This window comes from Myxocyprinus asiaticus, chromosome 50 (assembly GCF_019703515.2).
Source record: "Myxocyprinus asiaticus isolate MX2 ecotype Aquarium Trade chromosome 50, UBuf_Myxa_2, whole genome shotgun sequence".
NCBI classification, from domain to species: Eukaryota; Metazoa; Chordata; class Actinopteri; order Cypriniformes; family Catostomidae; genus Myxocyprinus; species Myxocyprinus asiaticus.
In genome coordinates this window covers 18,898,529-18,912,426 of record NC_059393.1, presented here as the reverse complement: position 1 = coordinate 18,912,426, position 13,898 = coordinate 18,898,529, and the positions used below count along the sequence as shown (strand labels likewise).

The following is a 13,898-nucleotide window of genomic DNA, read 5'->3' as shown; positions in this document are numbered from 1 at the left end:
AGGAAACGATGTCTGCAGTGTTGCCACAAGAGAACCCTAAAGCATAGAAAAGGATTAAAAAAAAAAATTATTTACAGTGAACCTATTAATATTGTGTTTTTGACATCTTCTTCTAAACTTCTTTTTAGAATACTGTCTGGGAAATGTCTTCTTTTCAAAAAAGACATCAGCAAATGAACAAGTTATTGATTTTTTTAGATGAAACTCCACTCTGCTGATGGACATTCATATAGACACTTACGGAAGGTTCTCGTTTAAAAAAATCAATAAGGCATTATGCTGGATGAATGTGAATATTCCATTATAACCTCTCAATGATATAAAGTGCACAAGTGTGTTTTGCATCTGAGGACATCTTATACGTCTTCCGGAATAATAAAACTGTCTTGTACGTAATTCAAGCCCTGCTGGAAGATGGGGGAAGAGTTCAGGAAATCAACCAATTAAACTGGACGCAGATGTCGCAAGACGCATTTCTGATTACGTTCTATTTAACTTGAAAAATTGGCTCAAAAACTCAACGCTCATGCACAAGGATGCAGGTGACACACTTTGAAAAAATGTAAGTTATGTTTTACTTTACACAGCGTCTAAAAAATGCAAAAGTCCTAAAAAACCTGCAAGACACGGCACGACTAATACAACGGGACACAGGTGTATTGACACAGGAAAAAACAGTGAGATGCAGCACAATGAATTTCCAGAATGCAAGTGTCTCGAGACATATTTTTAAAAGTTGAACTTGACATGCCGTCAAAAAAATATGGTGCTCCTGTGTGAGGTGCAGAGCAACCAATACAACAGGATGTCATGGGACACATTTAAAAAAGTTAGTTATTATTAACTAGCTGCAATGCTCCTGCACAAGATGCGGAAAAAAAGGTAGACGTGGGAAATCAATAAAACAGGACACAGGACGCAGGACACATTTTTAATAAATTCCTCTTAAATTGAAATAGCATCTAAAAAAATTCAATGCTCATACTCGAGGATGCGGTGAGATCAATAAAGCAGGACGCAGGTGTCTTGAGATGCATTTTTAAAAGTTGAAGTTCTTTTTAACTTGACATTGCATAAAAAAAAAAAAAAAACGCAACGCTTCTTGCCAGATACGCTAAAAACAGCAAGTTGTGGCACAACCAATACAACAGGATGCAGGTGTCTCAAGTCACATTCTTTAAACACTGAAGTTCTTTTGAACATTTTAAAAAACACCATGCTCATGCACGAGATGCTGAAAAAAACAGCGTGGCACAACTAATAAAAAAGGATGCAGTTGTCTCGAGATGCATTTTTAAAAGTTAAAGTTATTTTTGTGTAAAAGGCCCCTAAGAGCACAAAAATAATCACCACTGGCTGATTTTTGACCAAATCATATCTGTACAAAGAAATCATGATGCTACAGACAGTTAGACAAAAGCAATATTGCATATAACTTGAATTTACATTTGAGTGATTCAAGCAGCTTATGACACATAAAATGTTCTAGTGACTCATTCAGTGCAGTCCAAACACAACTAGAGTGGAAAACGTTCTTATTAGGTCCCTCAAGGCAGGTAAATGGCAAATTACAGCTTTTAAACTGTAATGAAACCAATTATCTTATTTGGTTCCAGTTGTCTTGGAAAGGCAGGTGGTAATTTAGTGTTGGACAGTAGCATGATAAAGAGTGCTTATAAATGGCTAAATGTTTATACAATGGTTACTGGTGGATCGTGACCCCCCCAAAAAATGATCACAGGTCTCTTTTGATGATCACAGGTCTCTTTTGATGGGGTCTTAAAGGGTTAGTTCACCCAAAAATGAAAATTCTCTCATGATTTACTTACCTTTAAGCCATCCCAGGTGTGTATGACTTTCTCTTTTCAGCAGAACCGAAGTGAAGATTTTTATAAGCCCATTTCAGCTCTGTTTGTCCATACAATGCAAGTAAATGGGTGCCATCAGGCTGCTGGCTGTTTGATGGTCCAATAGACATATTTAGGCAGCATAAATATAATTCACACAACTCCAGTCGATCAATTAATGTCTTCTGAACTGAATCGATATGATGGTGTAAAAAATAAATAGATAATTAAAACTTTATTAACTGTTAAAAATCGCTTCCTGCCAGCAGTCGATGTATCATGTTACCGTAGTGTGACGTAAGCGCAATGGTGCGTTCACGCGAGAAGTCGGAAGTGCGCGCTTTGTTTACAACAGAGGAACGAACGTCACATGAGAGTTAGTTCATTTCAAACAGCAATACATTGCTGGTGGAAGCAACGATTTAACATTTAAAATGTTTTAATTATCAATTTGTTTCTTACACAAACCTATCAAAGACATTAATTGATCGACTGGAGTCGTGGATATGGATTCCCACATCTGAGATGGCTTAAAGGTAAATAAATCATGAGAGAATATTGATTTTTGGGTGAACTGACCCTTTCACAGACAGCAGGGTAAAAAAAATCTCATCAGGCCAAAAGCTTCTCTCTGTAACCTTCAAACCATACATGATTATATATTACAACAAGTGTCATGATGTTATTTAGGTAGAAGGTGAGGTAGTCATATAGGTGTGGAAAGAACCAGTAGCCATTTATTTGTACATTAAACCAGCCTGAATAAAATAGTGGAAATATTGCGGACTGTATCCATTCTGTTAGTACCTTAAATCCAATTAGACAGCAAATTATATCAGTTGATTACATCAACTGTACTCCGATATGCCACCAAATCAAGTCAAAAATCTCAATATGAACTTGTTCAAAAGACCAAATTATCTGAGCAATGCTATATACATTATATGTGTAGCTTTATACTTTTACTGTATGCCACCAGTTGTTTCATTTGTGTCTATTTTTAGGAAAAACATCAAAGTGCAACATCTGAACAATCTAAATTTCCTCTGGAATATTTACACTCCACCTATAATTCATAAAACAGCCACTGGCAGTCAAAGTAATTGCTTGTATGGACATTACATGTAGTCCTTATTACGGAAGAACACTTCTACTTAAAAAAAAAAAAAAAAAAAAAAAAAAGATAAAAATGAAGAAATCTGCATAACGTTAGTACACTAAATTATCCATTCTAGACCTGGTGGAGAGGGCTAATTGGTTGGCTGCTCAGAAACCGAACACAATGCAACCTGACAGTGTTCACCCTGAGAAAACGTTAGCACTTGGGCGAACGGTTTTCGGTCAAATGTCTCTTACTGCGCTAGTTCCTTTTCCAACCCCAAGATTAGACTAAGAGCTCTAAAATGTCTCTTGTGAAACCAGGCAAAAGTTCTCTTTATTCAATTGCGTCAGCCTTTTGGGTAAACTGACCGTAAAATATTTAAGTAAATTGAATGCTTTTGGAGTTACAACTCGAAGAAATTTCTCACACTGAATTTTAGCAGGGATATGTATGGGCGGAGATGACATGCTTGTGGTAACGCTCGATGACGGTGCTGGACTCACCGCAGTTGGCCTCGTCTGAGCCATCGGCGCAGTCGGGGTCTTCGTCACACACCCACAGCTTGGAGATGCAGTGCATGGTGGTCTTGCACTGAAACTGGGATGGCGAGCAAGTGTTTTCAGCTGGAAAGAAGAACGTAAGATCATCCAAGCTAAAAGCAGACAAGGTCATTTTCTCAAATTACAAAGTAGAAATGTATTTATTTATTTTTAGAAAGGGTTAAAAGGGTGATTCTCCCAAAGAAACATCCAGGTCTTATTTCACTCCAAAAAAAAAAAAAAAAATAATAATAAGATTTTTTTTTTTCATTGTTAAATTATAATATTATGATATTTTGTTATATTATTATATACTACTTAAAAGGTAAAGTACAATCATGAAGTAAATTGGGTCATATTTCACCCCAAAATCAAAAGAAAATATAAGAAATTATATTTTGCTTAAAGAAAATTTTACTTCGTTTTAGAAACATCAAGGGGTTTTTTGCATTGTGATGTTACACTATAATAATGTTATTGTGTTTATTTTGATATATTAATAATATCGATGTATTATTTAAATAGTAAAGTGCAATTATAAAGTACATTTGGGTCATATTTCACCATGAAATCAACAGAAAATATAATAAATTATATTTTGCTTAAAGAAAATGAAGCTTATTTTTAGGAAAATCAAGATTCTTTGCATTGTTACTATATTTTTTATGACAATTTTAATTGTCTAATTGTTGTAATGTAAAAAAAAAAAAAAAAATCAAATTCTCATTGTATTACACTAATAAAAATCATCCGCTCTGAATACAAACAGATATATTATGGGGGCCAAACATATATATATATATAGAGAGAGAGAGAGAGAGAGAGAGAGAGAGAGAGAGAGAGAGAGAGAGAGAGAGTGTGTAGGTATAAATCTTAATATATAAATGTACCTCTTCATTTCTGCACAACAGTAATGAGAATTAATTTTTCACCACAATTCCAAATGTCAATTTTTACGCCATTTTAAGGTCAAATATGACCTGGACATTTCTTTGCAGTTTTTGTGAGCTTGACCTTAGTTAATTTCATAAAGTTTCATACAGAGCTAAGTGTGACATATTAATGATAAAACAATGAAAACATGCCCCTAGAGCCCTAATGGTATAAATCGCAACCCGAATTGTGTTATCTTTCCTTCTATGGGCTGTTGGGTGCAAAGCTAAGCAAAGCTAAGTCTGAACCCAGCAGCAATCCTGACCCAGAGAGTGAGTCCTCCTTAGGGGGTCTAAAGCCAGTCTCTAACGCTGTGCTCCATTTGTGATTAGTCCTGTAAAATCCTTCCTTCTGTTTGGCTAATCAGTGCCCCGGGCTGAGCTCAAGTCCCCTGGATCCAAGACACAGTTCAACACCCTAAAAAGCCTCTTAGAGTCCTGGGGACCCTCCAAGCTCTGATCCATGCTGTGCTATTTACGATTTTCCTGCATTTTTACTTTTATCTTTTTGATTTTCTCTCATTTGCACTCTCAGAGAAGATAGAGACCCTTCTCTTCTTCCGTATCCTACCAGGGCACACCAGATCTGTATCGGGTATGTATCTGTGTCTTATCAAAGTCCGATGAGCTACTCAACTCTGGACAAGAGTGAGAATTTAGTCTCCTGCTGTGGCTTCAAATGGAGTATTCTGATGTGAGCGACAGTCCTGCCTGTCTCCTTCTTCTACCAACCCCTAACCAATATGAACTTGTACTTGTGAAAGTTTTCAGCTACAAGTAATTTGTCTGTTCACTCTGAAATTGAAAATACTGCATGACAAAACAAAATCATAGCTCATCAGGGCATATTTGATACTTAATACACAGTTTTGTGGAGCGTACAGCAAAAATAAATGAATTACTCACTGTTTTGTTTTATTTCACAGTAAAAATACTTGACCCTTTAACAATTACTCCATAGAGCACAACAGTGCCTGCCCACATTTTCAGCTTCCTGGTTCTGGAGTATTTTCCCTATTTATTTCTTCCATAGACTTTTCATAAACTCCTTCATAAAAGAGTTGTAAGCCATGAACCAAACCAACCAGCTCCAAGGTGAATCAAAACATTTGAAAACTTTGCTTTGAAGCAAAAAAAGTACTTGGAAAATCATACAAAAAGACAAAGGTACAAGACTGTGTACCTCACGTCTTTCACGAGGGCATAAAGTACAATCCCATGAAGCATTGCAAATGACGTAATAAAATATAAAACCATTGAAATATATAAAACTATTGTTTTTAGGTTGTTTATTTTAAGTATAGAAACAATATACAGTAGATTACTATTATTGTGAAATATTACGATATATACAAATATATAAGTAGTTTGAGGGTGAAGGGAGACAGACTCATTTGCATCATTTACAGTACGTCATGGGTTTCCTTTCTCGGCAATGTAGTTGAGCACAAGGATCTCCGCTATTAAACACGATTTTTAAAAATTAAGTTAAAATAATGCAGACTGATGGCTTCAACAGAAGCATATACCATCGCTGAACAATCTCGGAGCTCACGGTAAGTCTGTCTTTAATGGTTTGTAAATTATTGGTTAAAATCAATTTGTCTGTGGAAAAAATTAATGGGATTTTTACTTCCGAAACCAGACTGTTGCACTCTATTGGCTAATTATTATTATTTTTTTCAAAGTTATCTAACAAAATTGAATTATGTTTACGATTAAAACAAGAAATGATAAGTATTTTTGCCTTGTTTTACAGTAAAAAATCCCTAAATATCCTTAAAACAAGATACGTGTACTTGAGAAGCAAAATGACATAAGATATTACAATTTGTTTTCAAGGAATATACTGTATCTTGAATTATGCTTATTTTTCTTACTCCGTTGGCTGTTTTTTAAATTTTTATTATTATTATTATTAATTGTTTTTTAAGCTTGAATCTAAGAAAATGTTAAAATGTTCACACCAAAAAAAAAAAAGAAAAAAAAAGAAATTATCAGAATTTTGCCCTGTTTTCCAGTAAAAATGCCTTAACATTTAAAAATAATAATAATAATAATAAAAATAAAATAATTTGGAATTGTTTTCAGAGAATAAATCTTGATTTAAGCTTATTTTTCTTACCCCATTGGTTAATTGATTTGTTCTTGTAAATCTAACAAAGTTTTGTGAGGTTTTTGCTTAAAATAAAAACAAAAACAACTTGCCAATCGGGTGAGAAAAACTCAATTCAAGATACATTTTACGCAGTTTAGCTTTTCACATAAATATATCTTGTTTGAAGGATTTTTCGAAATTTTTACAGGAAAACAAGACAAAATAATGAGAACAGAGTAGCAGATATATCAACCAATAAATCAACCAATCAATAAATAAATCCATCCTATCTCTTGTCATGGCTGGTTAGAACATGTGAACAACTTGCTTTTCGATTTAATTAACTTTCTCATTATAGCAGACTGATTTCTTAAAGTGACACAAAGAAGTTCTTTGCTGCCTGATTAGCAAGTGATCCTCCTTTGCTTTCTTTGTTCCCATTTATTTCCTTTGTTCTTGTTGCTGGTGTCCCAAATTCCCCCTTGAGGAATTCCATCTTAAGCATTCCACAGCCGAAGAATAAGAACAAATATATACTTTAATGTTTATCAGAGTCCTCACTTGGCTGTTTTCTCGAGTCGGTTCAAACTTTTCAAACATTATGTTGAAACTGGCTGAGTTTGACCTTTACGAGCCAATAAACACTAATGCCAGTTTCTATATAGGGCACAGTGTGTGAAATCAAACTAGAAAGAGTCTAGATAGAAAGACAATGGGGCTCTTACGGCAATCTGTTTCGTCTTCGCCATCACCACAGTCGTCTTGTCCGTTACAGCGAAGGTTTATAGGGATGCACTTTTGTCTGTGCGTGCACTTAAACTGACCAGACAGGCAGATATACGAGTCTGAAAGCAAATGCAAACAAAGTCATCTTTGTACTGTACATCATACTGAACTATGCTTTCAATCCACTCAGTAATTCAATACAACCATCTATCCATCTATCCATCATTCCATAATTACCACAGTTGGCTTCATCTGAGTTATCTCCACAATCGTTCTCTCCATCACAAATGAAGGGAGGGAGGGCACACAGACCCGTTCCACACTGAAACCTTCCAGGCTGGCATTTAAACTCCGCTATGAGAGAGAGGGAAGGAAGGAAGGAAGGAAGGAAGGAAGGAGGGAAGAAAGAAAGTAAGAAAGAAAGATAGAGTGACTTTTCTCGAGCACAGCACTAATGTGTTTTGTTCATTGACAACTTTGTCATTGGCATCTTTCTAGCTTTTCAATATGCGGTAAACTGCTAGTTGAGGTAAAACTATTTCACAAAAACCGGCATATTTTTGAGTAAATTTACAGTAAATTAGATATTCACCTCTCAGTCAAACAAGCGTGAGCATATTGCAGATGACCCATGTGGTAGCATATTCAATAAAAGCCAAGAATTGCTTCAATAGAACCTTGATGACAGAACATTTTTTTTATTCAAGAATAATCGCTCTGTGAACATTGGAGAAGTTGTGACAAAAAGATTTTTCTCGTCCTCCACTCATGAGATAATTGGTTCAAGTGTCTGTCAAAGACATGGCCACTCATTTCCTTCCAATCAGTTTCTTTTAAGGAAATTGTAGTTGATTGTTCAGTCACTTGATTGTACTCAAAGTTCGGCAGTTACACACTAAATATAAACAGTGAATTAGTGGGATCGAAGTCACTTATACTAATATCACTTATGCTAGCTATGTTGTTAAACCTAGTGAGCTGAATTGCTGTATTCTGCCTATATAGGAAGCTACCTTTAAAGGCAGCATTTCTTTCTGAAATGGAACCTCATAAGGGACTGTTTTGGAACGCTCTATGAAGGGAGCATCACTGTGACACGCTAATAGCACTACTCATACAAAGCACACATGAGACAAGTCTCACAATTGATCAAAGTTAGAAATTAGCATGTTGCTAAGCTAATGATATGAATAGGGTTAGGTTAAGTTAGTAAAGGCTTTTTTTTAGGGTTTTGTTAGGGTTAGAGTTAGGGGTTAGGAATTAGGGTTAACCCTATCCTAGCCCTACATTTTTAAATCATCTGATTAGAATCAACATTTATTCCTTAATACGTTTCAGTATCTGTTACAATATGAGTAAGTTTAACTGGCATTTCTCTCAATTTCTCCATATTGGAATTTTTTTTGTATTTATTTATTTATTTTTTACTGTTTCTGACGCAATGCAATCCAGGATTCATTTGACCGAAAGAAGGTATCTTAGTAGGCAGTGTAATTATAATACCACCTTTTGGACCAGAGCTAATGAGTTTTAGGCCATGTCCACGTTAATCAGTTTTCGTTTGAAAGCACATTGATTTTTCTGTGTTTACGCCTCTCATCCAAACTGGAATGGTGTTTCATGCACAGAAAAATTTGACTTATTTGAAAACCATCTCTAGTACCACACACTTTGGAAAAACATAACGTATGGAAACATTTGAAGTAGTATGGACATGGCCTTAATATGTGGTGCTACAATGATGTAACTTCATCAATGTAAATATTCCACTAAAATTACAGGTTTTACATTTTATCGGCTAATTGGAGTCATGTTTGAGTTACTTACGACAATCTGCTGGCTCGTCAGATCCGTCACCACAGTCATCCACAGTGTCGCATTTCCACCAGAACGGAATACACTCATCTGTACCACAGCGGAACTACAAACACACACATAAATAACTACTTGAACAACTATTTATCTATTAGCACACCATACTACCATTAGCTGAAAGTGATGGCAAGAGTAACTGAGCAATGTCAAAAACCACATTAAAGTTGTTTTGCTATGTGTAAAACAAGTGTAAATCCCTTGTTTACACCTGGCATTAACATCTGTCTTGCATGATCTGTTCCATGTTTTGTAACCTGTTTACAACTGTATTTAGCGCTAACCACTTGACTGGACTGCCCGAAATGGAAATGAATACCAGGGGTAACCGTGGTCTAAGTCGCACCTGGCTGGCAGTGCAGTTAGACAGGCAGGTCTTGTTGTCGTTGGCCAGGTAGAAGTGTGTAGGGCAGGCACACTTGTAACCCCCTCCAGGGGAAAGAAGACATAGGTGACTACACCCTCCATTAGTCATCTGACACTGATGCTTTGGGACTGCAGGCAAACAACAAACAATAAAAAAAACTTTGAAAAGAACCCCTTGAATCTTGACCATTGCCCAATATGTCACTAGAAGCTAGGGCTGCTCGATTATGGCAAAAATCATAATCACGATTATTTTGGTCAAGGTTGAGATCACGATTATTTAACATGATTACTCACTGACTTTAGAAACATCATGTATTTATTGAACTTAAAAAAATAAAAATAAAAACTAGTCTTTTTAACAGTGGATTTCCTTGAACTTTAAATATAATTCAACTGAAAAACAAATAAAAACTAAATGTAAAAAAATGAGATAAATAAATATAGAATATATAAATATATATATATATATATATATATATATATATATATATATATATATATATATATATATATATATATATATATACACACATTTAAATAATATAATATAAAAATAATAAATAAAAATAAATTAGATCAAAATAAATAAGATCAGCTATGTTGTAGTGCACTTTAGGGCTGGGCGATATGTGAAAAATATTTTATCGATTATATCGTCTTGTTTGAAAAATGCAATTCATTTATTGAAACAAGAAAAACATAAAAGACATTTCTAAATTCAAACTACACTTTAAACTAAAGGAAAAAAGCAATTAAAATAACGAAGTGATTAAAAAATGTTTGTTTGTATAGCATTTTGGTAATAATGCTGCCTAAAGAAAAGAAAAGAAAACTACATTTTATGTTCAAGGTGAACGTGTCTTGTATTACTTTATGATTTAAATACTTTCATCTTTGTTTCTTTAATACAAAGATATATATTACTGAACCTGCAGAGTTAGGTTCACAATGCATGTTACCTGCAAACTGTTCTGTGGAAAGAAAAGGAACTAAACTCACAGCACCTCCCGAGATGATCAGAGATCATTTGCAGCATTCTCACAGACGACATTATTCTTGCAAACAGTTTTCAGATGAATGAAACAAAGAAGAAAAGAGTGAAAACTCTTTACAAGTGCTTGTTCCACATGACAGACTCATGCTGCACGCCTCTGAAAAAAACAGCGAATCAGACACAAGCATTGACTGCTTTTAAATTGTGTCAAAAACACGTGTCTTTGTGTCTAACAGCATTTCTTGTCATGTGTCACTCCGAGAAGTCTTACAGGTCACCGACCTGTGGGTAGATGAGCAAAATTACCTGCGCATGAAATACATTTGGACGAGGAGCTTGCAAACTGGAATTAGCTTTGTCGCATTTGGCGGGTGGCGGGTGCTAGTTTCACACCCTGGGCTACTGTTTAATATATTTAATGACTTCCCAGATTCATGGTTATGCCATTTCCTGACACTGTCAATAATCGTTGATTAATTGAGTTTCACAATCGGCATCAGGTTCTTTGTAAGAATACTATCGCCCAGCCCTAGTGCACTTGCACAACCAACTGAAAACTACTAAATATTTATTCAATATATAAAAAATGACCAAAGGCTCTTTCCGTCATTTAGGCTTGAGCTGAACTAAACATATCACAGTCTGGCGGGGAGTGAGTTTGGGCTTTTAGGGAGGGGCGAAAGCGCACCGCTGTAAAGAAAGGGGTGCGCTGGATTTATAACACAAGACAAAACGAGAGCATCATTGCAAAACGGAATGCGGCACAATAATCATTTTATCTCGATTATTTTGTTTTCATAATCGTTGGAAGCCAAAATCGTAACTGAAAATAAAATTTGATTAATCGCCCAGCCCTATTTGAAGCTTTTTCCATGCTGAGTGAAAATGTTTTTGTAGCAATACCATCAGGCTGTCGGAGGGGATGGTAGACTTTAATGTCTCGGATGGTTTGCCAAGAGCTGAGGATCTCCATTTGCTGGCCACCCGAAGTTTTATGAGAGCGGCTAAGGGTTTTAGACTTCTGGTCACTCCAGTAGATGAAGTCTTCAAACAACGTGAGACCAGTTACACCACCTATGTCCTTGATGGGGACTGGAAATATGGGTGCATTTTAAAAAAAAAAGGACTGCAAGTTAAAGACAAGACAGGAAGAAATGAGACTACTGATAGACCAAAATATCGGCCAAACCATCTGATCGGCTGATATTTGGCTATTTTTAAATTATCGACATTGACCAATAAAAAAAAAAATTGAGATAGGACTATCGGGAAATTTCAGTTTTTAAATGGTTTTATGTCATATTGGCATTATATCGGCTATCAGCCACCCTGTACTCTAGATATCTACATCGGCCATAGAAACATCCATACCACTCGACCACATTAAAAATGTACCTTTGTGTCTTTTCGAGCCATCCATATTAGAAAATAAGATATGGCTCTCATCGGCCCAGTATATCCTTTTATTGATGTGGTCAATGGTCAGTGCCGAGGGGGCGTGTATTTCTGTGTCGATGATGACACGCGGCTTACTGCCATCCATCCCAATCTGTCCAATATGGGGCTGATCACAGCAGTCGATCCAGAACACAAACCTAAGGCATCATGAGAAAAAACTGTGGCTTATGGAGACTTCGAATGGTACAATAAGTGAATTAAGTGTATTTATTTTTTTATTTTTTTTGGAGGTTATTTTTTTCATAATTCATGTGCATTTCAGAAAAACACTTAATAAAGACTCTGAAAGTATAGTTTTCCAAAACCTGAGTCAGTTTACTTGATATCAACTGTTACATAGGTAGTTGCCTTCTAAGATGGAAACTTGACAATCAATAGATTTCAAGTCAGTTTGCCATTAGCACGTTACTAACTAACAATAAAATAAGCATTAAAATACATAGCACATGCAAATACTCATTTTTTAATTAGATTAAAATACTTCTTATCAATACTTTTTGGTATTGAATGAAACAAGGATGTTAACATGTAAAATTTCTTCTTGCCTTTAAAATTCTGGACCTTTTTTTTTCTTGTTTTTTTACTATGTATGGTGCATTCTAGGATTGATCTAAGCAATTACGCCTTAGCATTTGTCCAAAATAAGGTGGGAAGGTCCAAATATCAGCAGGATTGTGCCTTTAATTCCTTAAAATGCTGTTAAAGTAGTCAGCTCCCTAGGATTTGGAGCTAATATATAACTTATCTGCTGCATGTATTGACAGAATAACAAGTCAAATTTACCCCGTCAATGTGTCCAGTGCCAAAGCGGATGGATTTCTCAGCCCACTCTTAAGCAGTACAGTTGGGTAGAGTCCATTCGCTTTCGCCACCTCCAGGGTTTTCCTCTCGCCGTCACACCAGTACAAGTTCTTCCCGATCCAGTCAACAGCGAGAGCACTTGGGACCGACGTTCTGTGAACCACCTGAGAAAAGAGCCAAATATAAAGTTACAAATGCATTCAAGCACAGCTGGTCTCTTTTGGATGGTTATTCACAGGGATTTATCTATAGACAGTACTGCAGAGAACACATGTTTTCTGGCAGAACAGCGAGAGTCAGATGAGGCTGTGTATTGCATTTTATTGCTAAATTAGAGGAACTGTGTTTTGGCCAGTCTTTATTGTTACAGAAGGAATTTATATGCTACTATTTAATAGTATAAAAATGAAATAAACCAACAACAAATAGATTTGTATGTTGATAGACACCAAATATGGCCCTCACTTGCCTAGAATGAGTTAGGATGGCAATTAGACAGCAAATTAGCAAATGTTTGACAACAAAATGTGAAACTAAACAATAACAACAACAATATTCAACAAATTAATTGAACGAAACATGGGAGGGGCTTTATTTTCTCAAAAAAAAAAAAAAAAAAAAAAACAAAACAAATGGCTATAATAACTGCTAGACTCCAACATCATTGCTAATTATCATTAGGCTAACATAACCACTATGTGTTGTGCGTTACTGCTAATTAGTGGTACTTCAAATTCCCTCAAAGTGACAAGATGAAGATTCATAAGAAGTTCTGCCAAAAAAAAGGCATTTCACAACATTTTCACAATGTGTAATTTTTTGCCTGTTTGGCATAATCAATACGCTCCCCAGCTGGCACCTAAACCATCGCTTTTAATCATTTTCGCTCTTGGTTGCTGGTGCCCCCTGCCTAGCGCATTTAAAAGCAACATTCTGCAAGCTATCTTTTTTTTAATTTATTTATTTATTTATTTTTAGCTGGAGTTAAATATTAAATATATTTTGCATCAGACTGAGTTGTCCCATCAGCGGTAATTAAAAATGGGCAAGCAGAGACAAATTTAAAGATCTTTGCAGGTTGTTTGGATGTGGTGCTCACCAGGGACACTAGCCTCTTCATGTTAATGAAACAGCAGTAGGGAAATGAGCCACGGGGTTAT

The 13,898-nt window shown here is 35.6% G+C and overlaps 1 protein-coding gene across 1 annotated transcript in view; it reads right to left on the bottom strand.

The window, feature by feature from the left end:
• LOC127438907 (low-density lipoprotein receptor-related protein 1B-like) overlaps positions 1 to 13,898 on the bottom strand; it is a 326,009-nt gene that overhangs the window by 54,862 nt on the left and 257,249 nt on the right. Inside the window, exons 59-66 of the mRNA XM_051694811.1 lie at positions 12,721 to 12,902; positions 11,875 to 12,074; positions 11,383 to 11,571; positions 9,463 to 9,611; positions 9,072 to 9,165; positions 7,482 to 7,598; positions 7,244 to 7,363; positions 3,453 to 3,572 (exon numbers count right to left, since the gene is read on the bottom strand). Of these exons, the coding sequence (XP_051550771.1) occupies positions 3,453 to 3,572; positions 7,244 to 7,363; positions 7,482 to 7,598; positions 9,072 to 9,165; positions 9,463 to 9,611; positions 11,383 to 11,571; positions 11,875 to 12,074; positions 12,721 to 12,902 (1,171 nt within the window). The remainder of the gene's footprint in view (positions 1 to 3,452; positions 3,573 to 7,243; positions 7,364 to 7,481; positions 7,599 to 9,071; positions 9,166 to 9,462; positions 9,612 to 11,382; positions 11,572 to 11,874; positions 12,075 to 12,720; positions 12,903 to 13,898) is intronic.